The sequence below is a fragment of the Thunnus maccoyii genome, chromosome 3, assembly GCF_910596095.1.
Source record: "Thunnus maccoyii chromosome 3, fThuMac1.1, whole genome shotgun sequence".
Classification (NCBI taxonomy): domain Eukaryota; kingdom Metazoa; phylum Chordata; class Actinopteri; order Scombriformes; family Scombridae; genus Thunnus; species Thunnus maccoyii.
In genome coordinates, this window is record NC_056535.1 from 17,753,402 (window position 1) to 17,773,565 (window position 20,164).

A 20,164-nucleotide genomic window follows, 5' to 3' on the forward strand; every position below is an offset into this window, starting at 1 on the left:
AAAGAAACAACTCAGAGGAGTTTTAACTGTTTATCCTGGAAGTCAGACAGCTGCACAAACACATTTAAGGACACAGTAGTCTCATTTCTAAATATGGATTCTTGTATTTTATTTCTATACATGCTGACATTCACATACTGATCAATCAATCTCGACATGACTACTCTCATAATCTCAAACAAAACAAACAGAAAGTGAAGTATCAGAGGCCACCGGGTGGGATGTGACTGTACAGGAAGCAGACAGTTTGAAAAGTGTGTATTTCTGGGAGACTGGACACACACACACAGTACAACTAAATGCACCTTTTCCCTGATATGTACACCTGCTCGCAGATAACAAAAAGGTAAGGCACGACATGTTCAGTTCACTCCTTTTCTCATTTAAAAAAAAAATAATATTAAAAAAAAAAAGCAGAAAACAAGTTAAACAAAAGGAGTGAGAACATTCGACTGTCAGCGTGTGTGTTTGTGTTTGTGTGTGTGTATGTTTACTGGCACTGGTACAGAGTCATCATAATATCTCTGCTCTGGACCCTCAGCAGGTCTGAATGATCCACATGATCCGTAGTACCACAAGGTTTTCAAAGGTAATCAAGTACATTACTGGAAAATTGTTGAAATCTCTTCATATTGTGTGACTGTGTGTGTGTGCGTGTGTGTGCGTGCGTGTGCACTGCTAATGGCTCCGCTGTTGTGTTTCAGAGTTCTGTTCCTGGGATTCACACATGAGGCGACACTGAGCCTTGATCACAGGTTCGGTGCTGCCCAGTTCAGAAACTTCATCGCCAACTCAAATCCTAAGAAGCAAGCCTGAAAAAAAAAACACATGCAGAGAAAAAACTGATTAGTTTGTGTATAATAGTGACAGAATGTTATGATTTTAAACATAACTTTTAGCTTTCCAACAGAGCTATATAAAGACATATTGTGTCATTATATTGTACTTATATGCATTTGTGTAAAAATACAAGTACTTATACTTTACAGAGCAACAAACCATATTATGAACTGTTACATGAGAAGTTCAAGGAGGTTTGAGAAGATTTAGTCATTTACATGCTGCGACTCACAGGCAGCAGGTTGGAGTCTCAATGGTTCAGATTTTACAATCTTTCATGTCCAGAAAATAAATCTTGTCATTAGCAGTTCTGCAGCAGTTCGGATATTATTTATTTAAGAGATAAGAGTTTCTCGTGTCCTTTATAGGATACGATTAGTATAAAAAGATACTAATAATAATAATTATTTTTAAAAGAGACTTTGAGGCTGACTAGCAACCTTTATGTGTAAACTTTTAAGGGTTGGCTTTTTTGCTTTAGAAATATTTACTGTCTGGAATTAGACATCATGGATCAGACTGTACTGACGCACAGCGGTGCATGTTTAGCAGGTATGTTTTACCATGTTCACCATCTTAGTTCACATGCTAACATTTGCTAATTTGACCAAAACACAAAGTACAGCCGAGATTGATGGGAATGTTATCAGTTTTACAGTATTTGTTCATAAACCAAAGTATTGGACCGATTAAATTTTTCACCAGATGATGGGGCTAGAGGAAAGTATCGGAGTAAATTTTCATGGCATCCTGGGCCAATGACACCAGCTTTAAAATGCAGAATGGGGATCAGCCTGATATTATTTTTATCAATGATAGTTGGACAGATTATAAAATGGAAATTTTGTCTGAAAAAAATAATTAATAAAACATCATTTGTAATAACCTTCTTTGAGAAAAGCCCATCAGTATCAACTGATATGAATACAACATTATTGGATATCATAACAACATAAAAAACACAAACTTATGCATCTCTACAGCAGCTGTAATACACTGGTGAGGTGAACATTTACTAGTTTGGAAACTGGACACATACAGAAATTGTTCTGGTAGGAAAAATGCATCTTGGTCTTTCAAGATGTTAAAATTACTGTAATCTATGTTTTGGCTTTGGTCTCAGTATTGAACATGTAAACCACATCACTACAGAATATGTTATAGATGTTTTATCCAGTATCTACCTTTTACTGCAGGTATACTAACAAGATTTATTCTCTTCACATCAAATATCAAATCTGAAGGACTGACAGACTTGTGAGGCACAGCACGACAAATTTATGACCAAATCTTCTTCCTCATTTTTGAACTTCTCTCACTGAACACCGCTCTATGTCGACAACAATGTTAATTTACTGATGAATATGTGAAATGCACTCACTGCATTAGCAGGGAAAGCTCTAAGCATGACAGCAGTGAAGCCCTTATACAGAGAGGCAACACCCTCCTCTCTGATCAGCTCACGCAGAACGTCCCGAAATCCGTTGGGATACTTTCCTTCAGGAGCTGAGTGAGAGATAGATGATTAAAAACTCAGTCACACCAACAAACACAGAAAATGTTATGACAAAGACAAAGGTAACTTAGTAAGTTAAAGAAAATGGGAAGTTTTGACACTCTTTCAAGAAGCTTCCTCAATTCTCTTGCCAAATAAGAAGTCCCAATTTTAACTCCACCATTAAATCTAGTTGCCACTGACTCAACCTGGATTAAGGAGAATCTTCATAAACACTAAACTTTTCACAGCCTATTTCAATATCCTTTGTTTAGGTAGTACCTCTTTATTATCACATAGACCAGTATTTGAATTTACAACCAATTCTAAAAACCAAAGTACAGAGAAAACAGCTGTCAAAAGCAGCCGACTTCTGTTGAAATTAATTAAGACATCTCTGAAGCTATAAACATCAACAAACTGGTCATACTTTGAAGGGGAAAAAATATCTCTACAAACTGGATGCAAGTTTCATTTTGAGACCATAAATTTCAATTTAAAAAAACGTTATTTTTCAGACTTGGTAAGACACTCACTCAAACTGATATTTTAATCTCAACAAATTGAATTGAGGAATCTAAAAAGCGAACCTGTTTGGAAACGAGACTTGAGTACGTCGGGTGGAATTGCGACCGCCCAGTTAAAGATTCCAGCCATCCCTCCGGCAAACAGGACACTGGGAACGCTGAGTTCGTTATGGCTGCAGGGAAAGAGAACAGGTTCAGCTGCTCAGAGGCCTTTTTTTAATGTAACAGACAGTTGTAAACACTGTTGGAGGGGGAAAATAAATATTCACCTCTTTCCTGCTGGTGTGAGGAGGTTCTTCAACCACTCGTAGGACATGAAGTACATCCCACTTGCTGGCACATCTGAGTCACATGACAAAAAAAGAGTCACTTAAACTGCAAAATGTATAAATATAACAGAGTTACACATATTAGATCATTAATGAAACTGGTTGATTTTAACATGATATACATGTGGTTTAACTCAAGACTTAATCACGATTACAAACAGTTGCTACAGAGGTTATCAGATATACACATATCAGATTCCATATCAATTTTCAGGTTCTGTCTGGCAGTTTGCACTTCTGATATTTTTTCAAAGCAACAAGAGAAAAGTAACGAAGCTCCAAAAATCCAAATTACATGTGCAGCAGGAATATGTCAGTAACTTGAGGATTATTTGATATGTCAAAAAGTCATGATAAATTCAGTTATGCGGTTTGTCTAAAACAGACAAACTGCAGCCACAAAGTGCAGCTAAACATCAATGTGAGGGTTAGCGAGGATGCTGCCATGCAACCTACAATTATTATTTCAGAGTTTAAGTCTGTTTTTTATGAAGCTTCCTGCATTTAAGATGTTAAAACTTTAAAAAGGGACGTATCATGCACATTTCCAGGTCTATGTTTGTATTCTGGGGCTCTATTGGAATATCTTTGCATGACTTAAAGTTTAAAAAAAACCTCATTTATCTTATACTGGCTGTTTACGAAGCCCCTCAGTTCAGCCTCTGTTTGAAACAGGCCGTTTCAGCTCCTGTCTCTTTGAGGCCCTCCCTCTTGATAAGCCCACTGTGTTCTGATTGGTCAGCTTCTAGAAGTTGCGTCTTGGGAGACTTAGCAACAACCTCAGCAACAAAGGCTACACAACAGACAGCCGTTTATGGGCATGTGAGAACGATCTGACGTCACTTTGATGGAGAAGTAGAGATAACTTTGCAAACAGAGCATTCACATCAGGCTGAAGCCCTGGATTTTTGACTCACAGGGAGCATTTCTACATATATTCACCTCAAGTTTTGGAACTTTGACCATGTTTAACAAAGACATCCAACATTATAACAGTATATAAATGATATAAAACCACAAAAAGCAAAACATGTCCCCTGTAACAACAGGTTGTGCTCAGGTTTGGGATAAAGAAGCACCTCTCATGAGAGTCAGGGCGGTGCCTTTGTAGATTCCTCTGATCCCAGACTCTTTGTACAGCTGTTTGACACAGTCCATGGGCCCCGCATACTTCACCTGCCCAGATGATGCCTGGATCTGCAAACACACAGAGGCGCACACACATATTAATTCCCTTTTATTTAACTCCTTTCTATCTCCAGAATTTGTAAATTAATAAAATGTGACTGGAAGAGCACAGGGGACAGTGATTAGATCCTCTGACCTGTAGGAGGCATTTGATGCGCTCTCCAGGAGTCATGATGGCGGTGGTGAACACACCGGACAGCATACCAGCAGCAAACAGCTGTGGATACCTGGAGGAGGCGAGTGAAAAAAAAGAGGCTGATGCTCGTACAAATAATCATCCACAGAGTGTTTGGAGCAGCCGCTTATGACAGAGCAATCACCTACGTAAGGATATCATGGGGGTGTTTCTGTTGTAGCTTCTTGCCCAGCCCGAATCCAAAGAAACAAACCGCAAACATGGGTGTGACCCCGATGATCGGGGCCGCCATGCCTTTATAGAGTCCTTTTAAACCCTGCAGGGGAAGAAGACAGTGAGGAATCATCAGTATAAGGGAATAAAGACATTTTCTAACATATTTTAGTCAGCAGGCATCCTCACCTCTTGGGCTAAGGTCTTTTTGCAACAATCAATGGTTCCGGTGTACATGGGGGTCTCTCCAGGTTTGGGTTTGGACTGAGTCTGTAAACGCACCTGAGAGAAAAAGAGGAAGTATTGAATTAACACACAAAGAAAGTTCTCAGAGCAAAAGTAACTACTGTATCTCTACTGTACTGTACGTATTTATACAATAACACTAAAAATTAAAGCTGCAAGCAGCGATGATCGGGCCCTCGCACCCTTGCGTACGTCGCCGCGTGCCCTGCCTTTTTGCAAGACCAATAAAATATTTAATTTTTCACCACTTCTGATGTATGTGCAAAGTTTAACAACTTTTTGTGCATGATTAGGCCCTCAAAAATGCGTTTGTTTTGGAAGAATAATAGAGAAGAAAAATAATAATTCTTTCAGATCCATTTTCTGAACTTACCAAACTGTTCTAGCTGCTCTATTATTTGTCTTTACCCACTTTATATTCATTATATCCACATTACTGATAATTAAAATGATTAAAATCTCATTGTGTAAATATTTTGTGAAAGCACCAATATTCATCTCTACAATACTGTTGCAATATCAATATCGAAGTATTTGGTCAAAAATATTTTAATATTTGATTTTGTCCATATCACCCAGCCCTGGTTGACACGTTGTCGTATTCACTCCAGTGAGTTTTAGTTTTAGGAGCTACATTTTTTATCAAGTTTGCACTCTTTCCCGTAATGTTTGGGTGCTCACATACATTTGAGTTAAAAGAGTTATTATACTCACATCATGTAGGTGCAAGGCTGTTAAAAAGCAGCATCAATGAAAAAAAGTAGCACTGTAGTATATTAAAGGGCACTGAAGCAGTTACTGTGGGTCTAATGGATGACAGTGGAGGTGTGTGATCATACTGCACCCAGGTGAGGTCTCTGCTGTGCAGGAAGCCATAATTGAAGAGTCATATGACAACGTGAATGTGGGTCAAAGGGCTGCAGCAGCCTGAGATTCAGCTCTCTGTATTAAGATTAACATCTACCTATAAATACAGGAGTTTGTCCTTGATCTTTAATAAGCTGTCTCTGACTCAAACCAGGAGCAGCTGTTTTGATTTGTCATCGTTACCGGCTACAACTTCCTGTTGTTCCCTATTATGATGCAAAGTAATCGAGCGAAAAGAGAGAGCAGTATTTACTTTAATGGTGTCGAGTGGATGTCCGGCGAAGACGAGGCAGACTCCTCCAAACCCTCCAGCTACGAAGTTCTTCAGCGGACTGATCGGCTGCGGTTGTTTAGACATTTTGACTTTTTCTGCTCTGGAAGAAAAAAGCACAATAAGCAGCTGAATGAATGAAAGTGACGCCGAGAAACCAGGAAAACTAGGAAATAACATCTCACCTGGTCTGCTGCAGCTCTGAGAGGTGTGTTTGTGAGCAGCGGACCTTTCACCCACTTATTGACCCGGACCGCTCTGACTGTGACACAGCTTTACTCTGGTACGTCTCTGTTTGGTGTCCGGGTGGAAATGCTAGTATCAAGTTTTTCAACTTTTGAAACTTGAATAAATATTTACAAAAGAAACAAAATGGTACTGCATATGTTAATATTTATTTTTTTCTTAGTTTTAGTAGTTAGTAGTTTTTTTACTCTTCAAAATACATGTAAATTCTGTCTGAATGCAAATATTAAATGATGATATACAGTATTTACATATTTTTGTGTGTATCAGTTGTTTATTCATTGGTGTATATTTAGATTTAGAAGGGAAAAAACGAGGGTGTAACAGTGTCTTATATAATGCAGAATTTACATCATGTTGACATTACATTCATATATAATTAGAGCTGCAACTAACGATTATTTTCATTATCGATAATCTATCAATTATTTTCTCGATTCATCGATTAGTGTTTTGGTCTAAAAAAATGTCACAAAGTGTTGATCACAGTTTCCAAGGTGATGTCCACAAATGCTTTCTTTTGTCCTGACCAACAGTCCACAACCCAAAGATATTCAGTTTTCTATCACAGAAGATTAAACCCAGAAAATATTAATATTTGAGAAGCTGGAATCAGAAAATGTGGATATTCTTTTTACATAAAAATGACTAAAACTAATAGTCGATTAGCAAAAAATTGGCAATTAATGTTGTTGATCGACAAATCGATTAATTGACTACTCGTTGCAGCTCTATATAGATCTGAAGAAAAAAAAGAAAAGTATCTGACACCTAGTATTTCTCAAATTATCTTTAACTTTTTATTATTTTCCTCACTAGTGTAGAACCTCATTAAAAAATACATTAAATTTAAAAAGAAAACCGAAAAGGAAAAAAAAAAAGAGTTACAAGAAAAATACACAAACATGCAGAATAGGACAAAAAAAATCAAGTAAAGGGGAAAAAAAGCAAAAAGTAAATTAATAATAAGAGGTTTTAGGGGAAACAGAGTGATTAAAATACAGGACTATGAGTAAAAAATGTTTTTTATATTAACTTTGAACATGCTGAACACACTTGTTTGCTTCTGACAGTCAAACTTTGCATTTAGTTGCTTTTTTAAATACACAAATTACTGTTTAACTATTTTCCTGGTTAAATCTCACTCCTGTGTGTTGTATTGTGCCCTGAGTGGATAAACAGTTAATGTTCCCACAACTTTGAATTAAAGTTTTTAAGTTCACACACCAGAATATCCAGTCATATAATCAGCCTCTTAATAACCAATCCAACCACTTCCACTGTTAAAATATAGCTTTATTAGTTTTATTATAACACAGTCGTAGCACTTTTGCAGACAATGTTAATCATGGAAAGGAGGGACGTTCACCTCTCTCTCACACACGCTGTAAACAGACACACAAATTAATGAATGAACGAACGTTTGGACACCAAAATAAAAACCGATATCTCTTCTGGATTGTGTCTAACCTTCCCGGAAGTATGTTTCCATGCCACAGAGAACAAAAACAGGTCAGTTAAAGTGTAAGACGGGTGAACAACATCAATCACTACACAATGAGGAAAAGTCAAGGAAAGGTATATTTTGCTGTTAAAGTATTAGACCACGAGGAGATAAAATAAATGCCCAGTCTTTCCTCTCACTCCTCTTGATTTTCAGTTGAACCATTAGATCATAACTGTAAATCAACAACACTGACTAATGTATTATCTCAGATAATAACTGCAGAACATCTCTCTCCTCGAGGCAGCCACAGCTCACATCAGCCAAGACTCAGTATATTACAGCAATATCACGAGTTGTTATAAAGCCTTATTGCAGCACAGTTAGTTTGAATGCAGCATACGGACAAAAACTCTTCAGCCAATGACTTGTGATGCTTGAGGAGTTTTGCATATCTAAGTACAGAGAAATCATTTTGAAGTGTTTGAAAGAAAGTCAAAGACAAAAGTACCAGACTGAGAAAACTGAAGACGAAGCCACAGGAGAGACTCTATATGTAGCAGCGAGTTACTCAGCTAACAGCTTAGTAATGATAACACATGAGTCAGAGTGAGCTTTTCTCACTAACAATAGTCACATTCAACTTGTTCTACTCGACCTCAGTTTTTAAGTATGATGGATGTCAGGGTGAATGAAAGAGGAAGTCAGTTTTTATAAAGAAAATAATGCTCTCAGTAACACACAGTAGTTTGGTCCCACTGAAAGGGAAGCACATTAAGTTTTCTCACAACAGTTCAAATCATGGCACTTTCATTTTGTAGCACAACTACAAATTTGCCACCAAACTTTAAATTTGCTCTAAAATCAGTTTGGTTAAAGTTATTTTGGTTAGAATAAGTTTTAGTTGTGGTTTCTGTTGCTTTAATTTCACAGTACTTTGGGCACATACAGTTAGCTAAATGGTTTATTTTAGGTAATTATTGCTAAGAATTCACTGTGAGAACAGTGCCAAAGTTTGGCCTATATTTTGGCTATTTCCTCCTAGTATGACTAAACCTCACAGCTTTTTTTTTTTGTGCATTTGTCATATTTTTTCCCTTCTTGAAATACACACCAAAGAACCTCCCACTCCTTTGTCATTTTAAAATATAATTTGAGAAGAGAAAAGCTGTAATCTCTGTTAAAATCAACATCACATGCATGCTGAAGCCGTGGAGTCCAAGGAAACACTGGCAAAACTGATTTGCTGGCACAGAATACAGGGCGCCCTGTAAAATGTCAGTTCCTCCTCTTTTCAAGCTTTACTGTACCTCCCTGCAGTAGAAGGGAGCAGACTACAGTGTGTGAGCATGATACTGATATGGTTAGTCTTGTTTCTCACAGATCTGTGGAAACTCCTTGTAGATCTGCTGTACAATTAGCTTATCCATCTGTTTCGCTGTGGCGCTCCCTTCGTCCTCTCCCGGATCGTCCTCCTCTCCGAGGATCCTCTGCAGCGCCCCCTGCAGGTCAGTGAGCCGGTGCTGGTGCTCCAGGTAGTCCGTCGAGCGCATTATTGAGTGCATGAGGGAGAGATACTCCATCCGCAGCTTAACACAGGGAAGAGGGAAGAAAGGGAGAGGAGGTTAAAGTCAGGTTGATACAGCAGACATCACTGAAATAGTTTGACATTTTGGGGAAATACAGTTATTGGCTTTCTTGTCAAGAGTTAGATGAGAAGATCAATAGGTCTCTCTTATCTGTCTGTTTAATATGAAGCCAGAGTTTTAAAAAAATGTCTCAAAAAGATGCACAACCACAATGTTGATTTTACACTTTAAACAAACAATATATTACATGTTAATCAGTGAGCTTTAGGGGTGTTGGTAGACAGGTTTTGTTGTCTTCGGACAGGACCAGGCCAGCTGTTTCCCTGTCTTTGTGCTAAGCTAACCGGCTTCTCTCTCCAGCTTCATATTTAGCAGAGTCAATGAGACAATGTGGTGTTGAAGCTTTTATCTGAACTCTCAGCACAAAAGCAAAAAAAAAAAAAGGTGTGTTTCCCAAAATGTCAAACTATTCCTTTAAAGGCTGAGAAGTGCGTCCAGGTCTCACCTTGTCCCCAGGTGAAAGGTCCGATATTTGCCGAACGGCGATGTCAATCATCACCATCATGTCAGTGCGGTAGAAGATGTCAGCGGTCTCTCGGCTGGCAAAAACATCCTGCAGAAACTTGAGCACTGAGTGCGGTGCGGGTGGGTTGTGTTTGAACATACAGACGGGGTCGTCTGGAGAGGAGAGGAGAAAAAGAGAATAATGGTGTAAAATAGTAAAAAAGTGAGAGAACTCTGAGAATGGATGTAAAAAAATGTGAAATAAAAGTATTTTACCGCCTCTGTTCAGAAGCAGCAGAACTTTCTCCGACAGAATCTTGACATTTTTCTTCTTCAGCTCCTCCATGATCACATTGTTACTGGGTGCTGGGTGACGTATATATGCAGCACAAAAAATGTATTTATTGTAAAACGATAAACTGTACTCATAGACGTTATAAGGCAGACATTTTGACTTGTCATAGTGAAAAGCACAGGGCCATGGAAATGTCAACCTCAATGAAATGGAGCCATCATTCATGTTGTTAATCACACTCGTACAAACAAATTTGTTCTCAAAATGGACGTATGAGTGAGTTAAGAACATTTGTGGCATTCATCAATTTTCTCTCTTTTTTTTAAGCATCTAACTTCACATCAAAGCATTCCCTCTTTATTTCTGTCACAGCACAAAGCTGCTCTGATGATATTTTTGCTTGATTCATATTTTCTAATTGTTTCTGGTCTCCTACTGTCACACCTAAATTAGTTATGTGTCTTCTGATTCTTCTGAAAGCGGGACTTGAAGTTGTTTGTTTTTACTCTTTGGGAATAAAACTCGCCCACAGACGGAACAGAACATGGAGCCTTATATGGCAATTTTAGGGGCGTGGATTATGCTAATGATTCCGTCTCACGAATGTGCACCTCCTCATGAACAGGTGCCATTCATCAGGCTGAGACAAGCGATTCGTGACAAGTCCGGGCAGTTAAGAGAGTTTGTTGAATCCCACGTAGGATTTTCTTATCTTCCTCTTATTGCTTTGTGCAAGAACAAATATAAGAGAAAAATAATAAAACATTCATGCATGAGGCCCAATGTCTACTGAGGCTGCTCTCACCTGTGTGGTGCAGGTTGAAGGCCAGCAGGAGGTTCAGGAAGATGTCAGGCAGCTGCTCTGTGGGATCAGAGGGAAGTCCGTCCTCCACCACACCCAGCAGGAACTGAACAAAGTCAGCATTCAAGTGTTCTGAAAGCAGAAAGGGAGAGAGATTATGTCTTATTTACAGCATGCAGTATCCTTTCGATGCATGCATGTCAGATATATTTTAAAATAAGATAATGTGGAAAATGCATTGCCATGAAGCTAAACACAAAGTTGTTTTTAACTGTTTTAGAAGAAGCAGCTGTTTTTGTGGGCATAATTTTATATGAAAAGGAACAGTATACGTATGTTGTACACTGCAGAAATGTTGCTATACAATGGCAGCATCAAACACCGTATAGGCCTGAATATAAGATAATGTATTATTCTAAAGTATTATTATTACTACATACTATTACACGTTAACATCAAAAGAGATCCTCTTTGAAAGAGTGTACGGCTGTGACAGCGGCTCCTGCAGAGATTGATGCATTATGGGTTGTGTGTATGTCTTAATGTTGCTCGGCTGGCGAGTGTCTCCAAGTCCATTTATAGTGAGTCTGTCAGCACTAAAATTTAGCTGATTTTAAACTGCAGGAGTTTCTGAAGGCTCATGTAATGTGTTTTTCTGCAACAGACAAATTCATGACAAATGAAAACAACATCTGAAAACGAGCTGATTCAGCCCGTGCTGTGTAGAAACACAGCACGGGCTGAATCAGCCAAGAATTATTGCTGTCACAGATGATGAGGAGCTCAAAATGACTAACTGAAGGCAAAAAAAAAGGAAACGCTTCCAAGAGTCTGACTGGAGAGAGTGTGAGTGTGTGACTGATAGACAAGATACTCAAATGTGGGATTTATATTCTGCTTTAATTTCACTTTTGTGAGAGAAAAGGCTTAAAAAGGATGAGGACTCTTTTCTCCTTGGATTAATAATATTTCAGGGAAACTATCCCAACGGGATGAATGTGGAAGTGTGTTGTATCCTCTAAAGGATTTCTTTCCAAACACAGCTGTTGGAAAACGTCTTACAGTCGGGCCAATGCAATAATATCGGCAAGACTTCTCTTACCGTAGTGATGATATGGCACCTGTTCACCCATTGAGAATATCATAGTAAGTACCAAGGCTGTGTAACACATCTTCTGGTGCTCTGAGGAAAGAAAAAACACAAGTAAAACTGAAGTAATTATGGTTACATTTGACTTGTGGATCACTCGTGAACAATATGGAGAGAAAAAAAAAAACAAGAGGAGGAGGTGAAAAGGAGATGTTTTCACCTTGTGTGTCAGTCTGTAAGTCTCTGGCCAGCTCCATGGCGAGGATGGAGTTGAGGAGGGTGGAGATGAGAGCAGCATCCAGGCTGCACATCGCCCCAAACACCTTGAGCAGCAGCAGCCGCAATAACACACGATGCTCCTGTACAGTCACATGATGGCAACAGTGAGCCAACGCCATCCAAATACTATCAGTGTAATGATGCAAGTTCAACATCCAGACTAAAAACCGCAATAAGCTTTGGATAGAAGAGTATGTAATCAGCATCTTAAACACAGATTGTTTTTTTTTAGTACAGTATCTTAAAAATAACATACTTAGTTATTGATGTCTTACCATCTGATAATATGACACCAGAGAAAGCACATTCTCACAGTGGTTGGCTTTGCACATCCTCTTACACACCTCTGGATCTGCATCAGTCTGAGAAAAGAAAAAACAGCAATGATGTGCAGTAATAACTTCATAACTACGTAAGTGCATTTTCAGCTGTGGTCCCTGGACACACCAGAGGATTATAGAGCCCATTAAGAGCTCATGTGGACATCCCAGCCCTGATTTGAGGTTTGGTCGGGACGAACTGCCAGCAAAGAATATTTGGCAGGCTGAAGAGTTTACAGACTCAGTCTTTAAGCACACTGTTGGATTTGTAAACTCGTCTGAGCTGGTCTGATCCTATCAAACATGTCTAGTATTTAGAGCAGGATCTGGATGGGTCCTGTGGACAGATTATAGATTCAGAGAGGAAACATTTGATAATATATTAAATGATAATTCAGTGATATTAACTTGGAAACTCCCTAATATCTTTCCAGCTCTTTCCAGGCACAACTTTAGCCAAATCCTCTTGGGTTTCCTCTTTTTTTTTTTCCATTTTAATACATAATGACTCATGTTGGACCACAAGAGTTGTTGTGACCTAATATCAGTGACCTGTGATTTATCAGAAGCGTAACCTCAGTTACCCAGTTTTGTGTTGATGTCCTTTTCTCATCTTGCCTCATGACCCAGTGAGAGCACATTTATGAAATCTGTCTTTATGTGGGTGATACAGTCAATCAGGATGTTACAAGCCTTCTAACACACTGAATCCATCAGAAGACAGACGCCTTGCAGTGATTTATAGCTCGCTGCATCATACCAGTATCTTCAGCAGCTCCTCCAGATAGCAGGAGATGAGAGCGTGGTCTTCATGGAGCGCCCAGCTCCGCTGCTGGGAGTCGTCTCGGTGACGGACGAGGTCGCTGAAGATCACCTCCAGACGCTGTTCGTCATGACACACCTGCCCCTGCGGCAGCGCTGCACCCAAATCCTACAAAGACAAGAGACCACATGTAGCTCTTTCAAAGCTACAGCTTAACTTACAAAGTGCAAATATATTTCATAAGTGTGTAAAATTGTTAAACATTCCTTGTCCATTCATGGAACCACAAGCATTTTAAATTTAATTTAGACTTTTAGGAAGGTGTGTGCTTATAACTGTCACTGACATTGAACATTTTTCTCACTAATACAAACATCTTTAAATCTGCATTAATTGATTTTTTGGCCACAACAAGCTGGGGAGAGTGAACCAAAACAGTAACGTTACAAACTGTGAGACAAAAACGATCTGAAAGACACTAAAAAATAGATGAGGTGGCGACCGTCTCCACTATTGACCCCTTTCATATTACACTTATTAAAAAGTAGTATCACTCTACTTGGTCCTGCTGTCCATACAGGATATATCCCCATAAAATCTACAGTTCTTGTTCTTTGCAAAAATGCTAAAGTCAGACATATTAAGTGGAATTTTGTGCTAAAAACTTAAAAAAGATAAAAAGACAGACTCAAAAAATGTGAACCTATCTTTTAATTTTATCCACTGTTAACATGAAAATATCAATTGAGCAGCTTTAAAAGGACAATACCAGTGTTTTTGAAGTTTGTGCTCCTCTGCTCTGCATCATGGTGTCTGTGTGCAAAGCTTGTTTTCTCTGCTATTCTCTGTCATTCATTTTAAAAGTATTAAAAATACTGTATACAGGCTTGAAAATGATCCGATGCACAACCCTCAATTTTGCTTTGTTTAAGACTTTGTTTTATCATAATTTTGGTAAGCCCATGGTGAGTGTTTCACGTCTACAAGCACACTGAGGAAGCTTCTAACCACCAGCGTAGCCACATGTGTGCCCGGATGTGCCATCTAAATCTCAAGCAATAAATAGTTAATTAACAGTGTTGTGAGCTGATGAGCAGCTGGTCTTGCTGGTGTAAATATACTGTATTTCAGACTGAACAGGATATAACAGACCACCTATTGACTGTACTGTTGTCAGTGTTTTTCTTCTTCTAATGTTTCATGAGTCAGTTTTTCTGGGAAAAGATGGCCCACCCACTTTTGTATTGGCACACACAAAATACAGTTTCTGCTTCTGCCTCTGCTTCTAACTAGACCATGCGGAGTATTTAAAGCTCTTTAAAACACAGATGCAGATGCAAATAAAACTGTTCATCCGTACCTGTTTACATTACACACTGCCCACTGTCAACCACCTTATACGCAGAAGAAGAAGCAGAAATGTCTGGCAGGAAACACTCAGGAGTTAATTTTAAGCTTGGTTTGACACTGCAGGTTTCACATTTAAAAACAGGAAATAAGTGAATTATATTTACTGTCCCCTCTGTTTCAAAAGGACTCTGAGAAATGTCAGCTAAATGCAGACTGAGCTGTAACTCTAAACGACACTGGTATTCTCCTTTAAGCTGGCGAGGGTGCTGAATCCACATGATGTAATGAAAACAAATCTGACCTTGCTCTCCACCAGCGAGAGGAGAACTTGCTCCAAATCAGAGGAGGCTTGAGGTAAGGCGGTCTGCAGATGGCCGACCACCACGCCGACGGCGACCCGCGACAGCCCGTAACTCAAGCCCGTGTTCTTCCGTACCAGCTCGATCAATTCGGCCCCAATAGTCATGGAAACCGGCTCGGAGGTAGTGGGGCTGCCAGGAGGGCTTTCAGCAACAGAGGGGGGGGCAACAGGCCACTCACTCTCCGGCTGGTCCTCTACAGCGAGCTGTAAAGTGGGGGTGGGCTGTGGAGGCTGCGGAGCGGGGCTCTTCTTCGCTGGAGCTGGCTGAGGAGGGGAGTCAGAGGGCAGTATGCTTAAGAGCGGTGCAGGGGGCTTCACACGGGATGGCACTGGGGGAGGGGGGGTGCTGGAAACACTCGGCAGACTGACATCAGAGGAGACCAGTGAGTGGGAGGAGCCGGACTCTATAGAGGTGGTGCTGATAGAGAGGGAGGGGCCGGGAGACGGAGGAAGAGAGGACACTCTGGAGGGGACCTCCGGCTCTGCTGAGAGGGACACAGAGAGAGAGAGAGAGAGAGAGAGAGAGCTCCAGTTACAGAGAGAAGAGAGAACGGGAATGACATGACTAAGAATAGAGTATGTTTGTGAAGTGTAGAGCTGCAGCAGGTAGCATCAGCAAAACACCGTCTACAGTAACACTGTAATATGGTTGTAAGTAATAAGTCCGTGCTGCTGCTCACTAACCTGGACGCCGGCTGTTTCGCTGTTTCTCGGGGGGAGGAGGGGTGATCGGAGCCGCACGTCGAGGCTGAGGAGGCACCTGCAGGAGAAGACACAGGCAAGACTGGATTACCAACCGAGCAAAGTGGGCAACTGACCCCCAGAGAAAAGCCCCAGGTCCACTAATTTCAAATTTGTTACAGAAAAGTAAAATATCAACAAAGGCAAGTCCAGCATTATTGCCTTAAAAAATCTGGTTTTAAGAGCGGTTAACACTTTAGTTTATATTGTGCTCATATGGTGCATATTCTTACATAAGTTTGCGTTTAATCAAAGTTACCACAAAGTAATTGGCACACAGGACATCCGGGGCAGGAAGTATCATTACAGCATAGAAGTTTCTGGACAAATAATGAAGTTATCATGTACAGCAGTGATTCCCACCCAAAGCTAATTTTAAATAATAGAAACTATGATTTGTTAAATACACATATCTGTGTTTAGGAGGACCGAGAGAATTCAAATTAGATAGATAGATAAAAGAAAAAGAAAGTTATAATAGACGACATATGTGTGGATCATTTGATGTTGATCACTCACATATTGTTTGGATAAAATAACTTTGTTCTGGGAAATGTAAAATGTTACAACAAATACGAGGCTAAAAAGTCCATACGAGTTGTATGGCACTGTATCTATATAATTTCTCTAAAGAAAAGTGTAATGGGGGGCAACAGATACTTGATTAAAATACTGTTAATAAAGAAATCTTCCTAATGGAAAAACTGACACAAATGTTGAGACTACAAGAAGCTCAAAAGGAATAAAAATGGGCAAAATGGGCTTTATATAAGGCTCAAATAGCAACATGGAAATGGAGCTGCAAAAAGACTCATCAACAGGACTGTCTGAAAAAAATAAATTTCCAAAACTGTCTGTTTTTGTTTGATTTCTTTAAATAGAAAAAAAAGTAATGGATAACTGGTTTGAATGTGCAGCTTTGAGTGATAATAATAATAATAAAAGCATTGTCTTATATTATCTCTTATATCATAGTAATAATAATTACTAAATACTATAATAGTTCAAATGCAAACTTGACCAAACTGACTGAAAGGAGAACCTGCACTGAAAAACAAGAGTCTAAACACTGAATCGGATCACAATGTCTTGTATAAGAAAAACAACTGCAGCCTTGATTAGTAGTGTTCAGTGGCATCCAGTGTAAAATCCATTTCAATTAACACATTTGGAGAATGACCATTAGTGTGGATGAAAGGGTACTTAGTACTACTGTGTGCTCTGAACTTAATGAGAACCTGGACCGGTGACATACACAGGGAGCCGGTGTTAATCCGGTCATGGAAGCAAGAGTTACAAAAATGAAATTCACTACATTTAGCACAGTTTGGTGGCATATTGTGTGTTTTTGTGTGTGCGTGCACTGTGTGACTGTGTAACCTGATAAAACCCCTGCTCTGCTTGCATATTGTCCATGCTTCCTGATATTGGCACGCTTCCCTGTCGTCCGTAGTCTCGGTTAAGGCCATTGGGTGGAGGAGGGGTCTGACTGAGAGATATGTCACTGCTGGAAGATGGGAGGCCTTGTTTATGACCGGAGGAAGAGGAACTCCGTCGTGCAAGAGTCTCCTTTCTGTGATGGATCAGCTTCCTGTAACAGAGAGGGGTCGAGGATTCATACGCAACAAAATATGGATTCGCTATCTGACTATTTCAAGTTGTGTTGTTTTGGGGTTTTTTAACACTCACTGTAGAACATCTCGCTGCTCCAGATTGTATTTGCCTCCGTTTTTTAAGGCCACATTATGGATGCCTTCGATCGCTCTGTCAATAGACTGCAACACCTCATCCTGCTCTGGAGCCTGGCAGACAGAAAGCGGAAAAAAGAAAAAAAAAAAAAAAAGAAGAGATGAACAAATTAAATATTCATCCACATGGCAGCATGCATAATTATTAAACTTTAAACTAAATTGTGGCTTAGGGACATGCATGACTGGAGGCAGAAAAAAAAAACAAAACAAAACTAGGACAGTTATCTAACAAAAACAGCCTTTTAAGCAGTGTCGCACGTGCTCAGTGAGGCCTCAGATTCAGCCTCATTAAACCTCCACAGCCAATGTCATTAACAACAGGAGAGAGCATTCCTATCCTGCCAGTGTGTGAGCCTGTGATTTTAGGAAAATACATGCTACGACTAGTTCACTGTAAGTCTGGATCCTTGGAAGAAGGAGTCAGTTCAGTGTAGAGTAAATGTGGGTGTGACTGGAAGCAAAAACCAAAAGCTGTGTAGAAAGGAGCAGCACCTATAAAACAAAGAGGAGAAGGCTGGTTGACAGTGATTATTGATAACAGAATAAAGAAATAGAAATAGGAGCAGATGGTTTTAATTGGAGCTGAAACGATTTACTGTCTTTCTGTCCCATCTTATTCTGTCTCATCCTGTCCTGTCATGTCCCATCCTTTCCTGTCCTATCTCCTCTCTGTCGCAGTGAGCAGCTGCAGTGCAGAAGGCCATGTCCCTCTACATAATGCAACCCTTCCAATAATTTATGGGTTCTTCTGCAAGCATGCATTTTTTCCCCCATTGACAATAATCAGCAGCCAGCTTCAACACGGCCTGCACTGCAGCACATATACACAGTTACACGGGAACTGTCTCTCTCTATCCCATCAATTCAGCCCTTACTACGCATTCACTATCTCAGGATGCGACACACAGTCGTCGTATATGTCCACTGAGAGAAAAACAGACAGTCAGCTGAGTCAGAAAGTGCTGTTCACCTGTATTTTTTCGATGTATGAAGCGGGGATGTAGCCGGTTTCCCCCGAGCTGCAGCGGGACCCCAGCCACCAGTGTTTGTTGCTCCTCTCCAGGATTAGGAAGCTTTCTCCGGCCGAGAAGTGCAGCGAGTTGGGCTCCGCGGATCGGAAGGCGTACAGAGAGCGGTACATGCTTCACAAAACACTTTAACACGCCGAAATGACTCGAAACAGATGGACAACCGCTGTCGGAAGATAAGGAGTCTCCGAGTGGAAAGACTTGCTCTGTTGGAGGCGGTTTATAGAGGCTACGAAGGCATGGCCCCGGCGGATCGCTGCTGTCTATTTACAATGTAGCCCGGATCACCTGACCCGAGAGCTGCCAGTGAACGCCGCAGAGGGGCGCTGCTGTTCCCTGAACGCAACACGCCCCCAGACACCTTAATCAAAGGCAGAGCTCTTAATGACCTTTGATCCCTTAAATTAGTGAGATTATCCTCCTTTTTTACGGTTATAATACTGTTTTAAATGTGACATTCTTTGTATAATTTCAATATTCATAACTTTAAAACAATCCATGGTTATTTGTGTTTATATTAATTGTATATAGTAAAAATGCCATTCATATTTTCAAATTCTCAGTTGTACCCTGATAACTGACCATAAGCTTATGATGACATGAGTCTATGAATAATAGAGCCTTTCAGTCCCATTGTATTCATAACTCAGAATATGTTTACAGTGCAAACTCCATTAAAAATGTAAAAGGCTAATTATTGCACACTGAACAAATACACATGAGCTTTTTATAATGACATGTACAGTTGACGAGTTATATAGAAGTCTATAGAGGTCCATTTAGCCCCATTTTAATACAGCACATGTAAACAAACTACATTGTATTACACACTAACCAGCTAAAGGCTCATTATGAAAATATGTTCAATTTATAATTAAAGATTCTCATTGTATTTATAACACAGCATCTGTACAAACTCCATTAAAATTTAAAAATGGTGACTGTTTGACTGTGACTAAGCTCATTATAGCATATACAGTTAATGAGTTATACATAGACTGTGATGAGTTAAAACTGAATGCAGACCTGTTTTAAAGCCTCCATTGACTCACACTGTAAGCAAATTATGTCTTATCTATATATGATTAGAAAGTCAAACCAAAATCATGCACACATTTTTTTCACACAGTCATGCAGAGCTCAATATAAGACACAGGCCACAATATGAGCAGCAGAACAGAAGATAAATAGGTCTACCCAACAAAATATGAAAAATTGAAAAAAAAAAAAAAAAAAAAAATCAGTAAAACCGAGGTTAACACAGTTATTGTAAAAGCTCAACTTGTACAGTTTCACTACATATTAATACTAATCTGAATATGCTAAATTGATAGAAATTCTAAAAAAAAAAAATTAAATTTCATTTATTTTTTTTATTTATTTATTTATTTATTTATTTATTTTAAAGCTTAAGGCTTTTTGACCTGAAATCGTTCGATTTTGCGTCATACAACACCGGAAACGGCAGCCTGGTGTTACATAGAAATCC

At 39.5% G+C, this 20,164-nt stretch overlaps 2 protein-coding genes across 3 annotated transcripts; both read right to left on the minus strand.

Annotated features, from left to right (window-relative positions):
• Window positions 1–17: 17 nt before the first annotated feature.
• On the minus strand, window positions 18–6,407 carry slc25a20 (solute carrier family 25 member 20). The gene is made up of 10 exons (XM_042406069.1): window positions 6,298–6,407; window positions 6,095–6,215; window positions 4,918–5,010; window positions 4,704–4,831; window positions 4,516–4,606; window positions 4,271–4,388; window positions 3,132–3,204; window positions 2,926–3,035; window positions 2,222–2,346; window positions 18–812 (listed from the first exon to the last, which is right to left on the minus strand). The coding sequence occupies exons 2-10, from the start codon at window positions 6,197–6,199 to the stop codon at window positions 750–752; spliced, it is 906 nt and encodes a 301-aa protein (XP_042262003.1). The 5' UTR covers window positions 6,200–6,215; window positions 6,298–6,407; the 3' UTR covers window positions 18–749.
• Window positions 6,408–7,636: 1,229 nt separating this feature from the next.
• On the minus strand, window positions 7,637–19,105 carry LOC121893882 (NCK-interacting protein with SH3 domain-like). Of its 2 annotated transcripts, none has more exons than XM_042406019.1 (13): window positions 18,618–19,105; window positions 17,586–17,698; window positions 17,277–17,487; window positions 15,840–15,915; window positions 15,096–15,640; window positions 13,442–13,612; window positions 12,637–12,723; window positions 12,303–12,441; window positions 12,095–12,175; window positions 10,996–11,124; window positions 10,172–10,261; window positions 9,897–10,069; window positions 7,637–9,391 (listed from the first exon to the last, which is right to left on the minus strand). In XM_042406019.1, exons 1-13 carry the CDS (start codon window positions 18,786–18,788, stop codon window positions 9,167–9,169), a joined length of 2,211 nt encoding a protein of 736 aa, XP_042261953.1. In that variant the 5' UTR covers window positions 18,789–19,105; the 3' UTR covers window positions 7,637–9,166. The 2 variants fall into 2 exon arrangements, with proteins under 2 accessions (XP_042261953.1, XP_042261954.1); XM_042406020.1 differs by having other exon boundaries at window positions 15,096–15,637; window positions 18,618–19,104.
• Window positions 19,106–20,164: the final 1,059 nt, after the last annotated feature.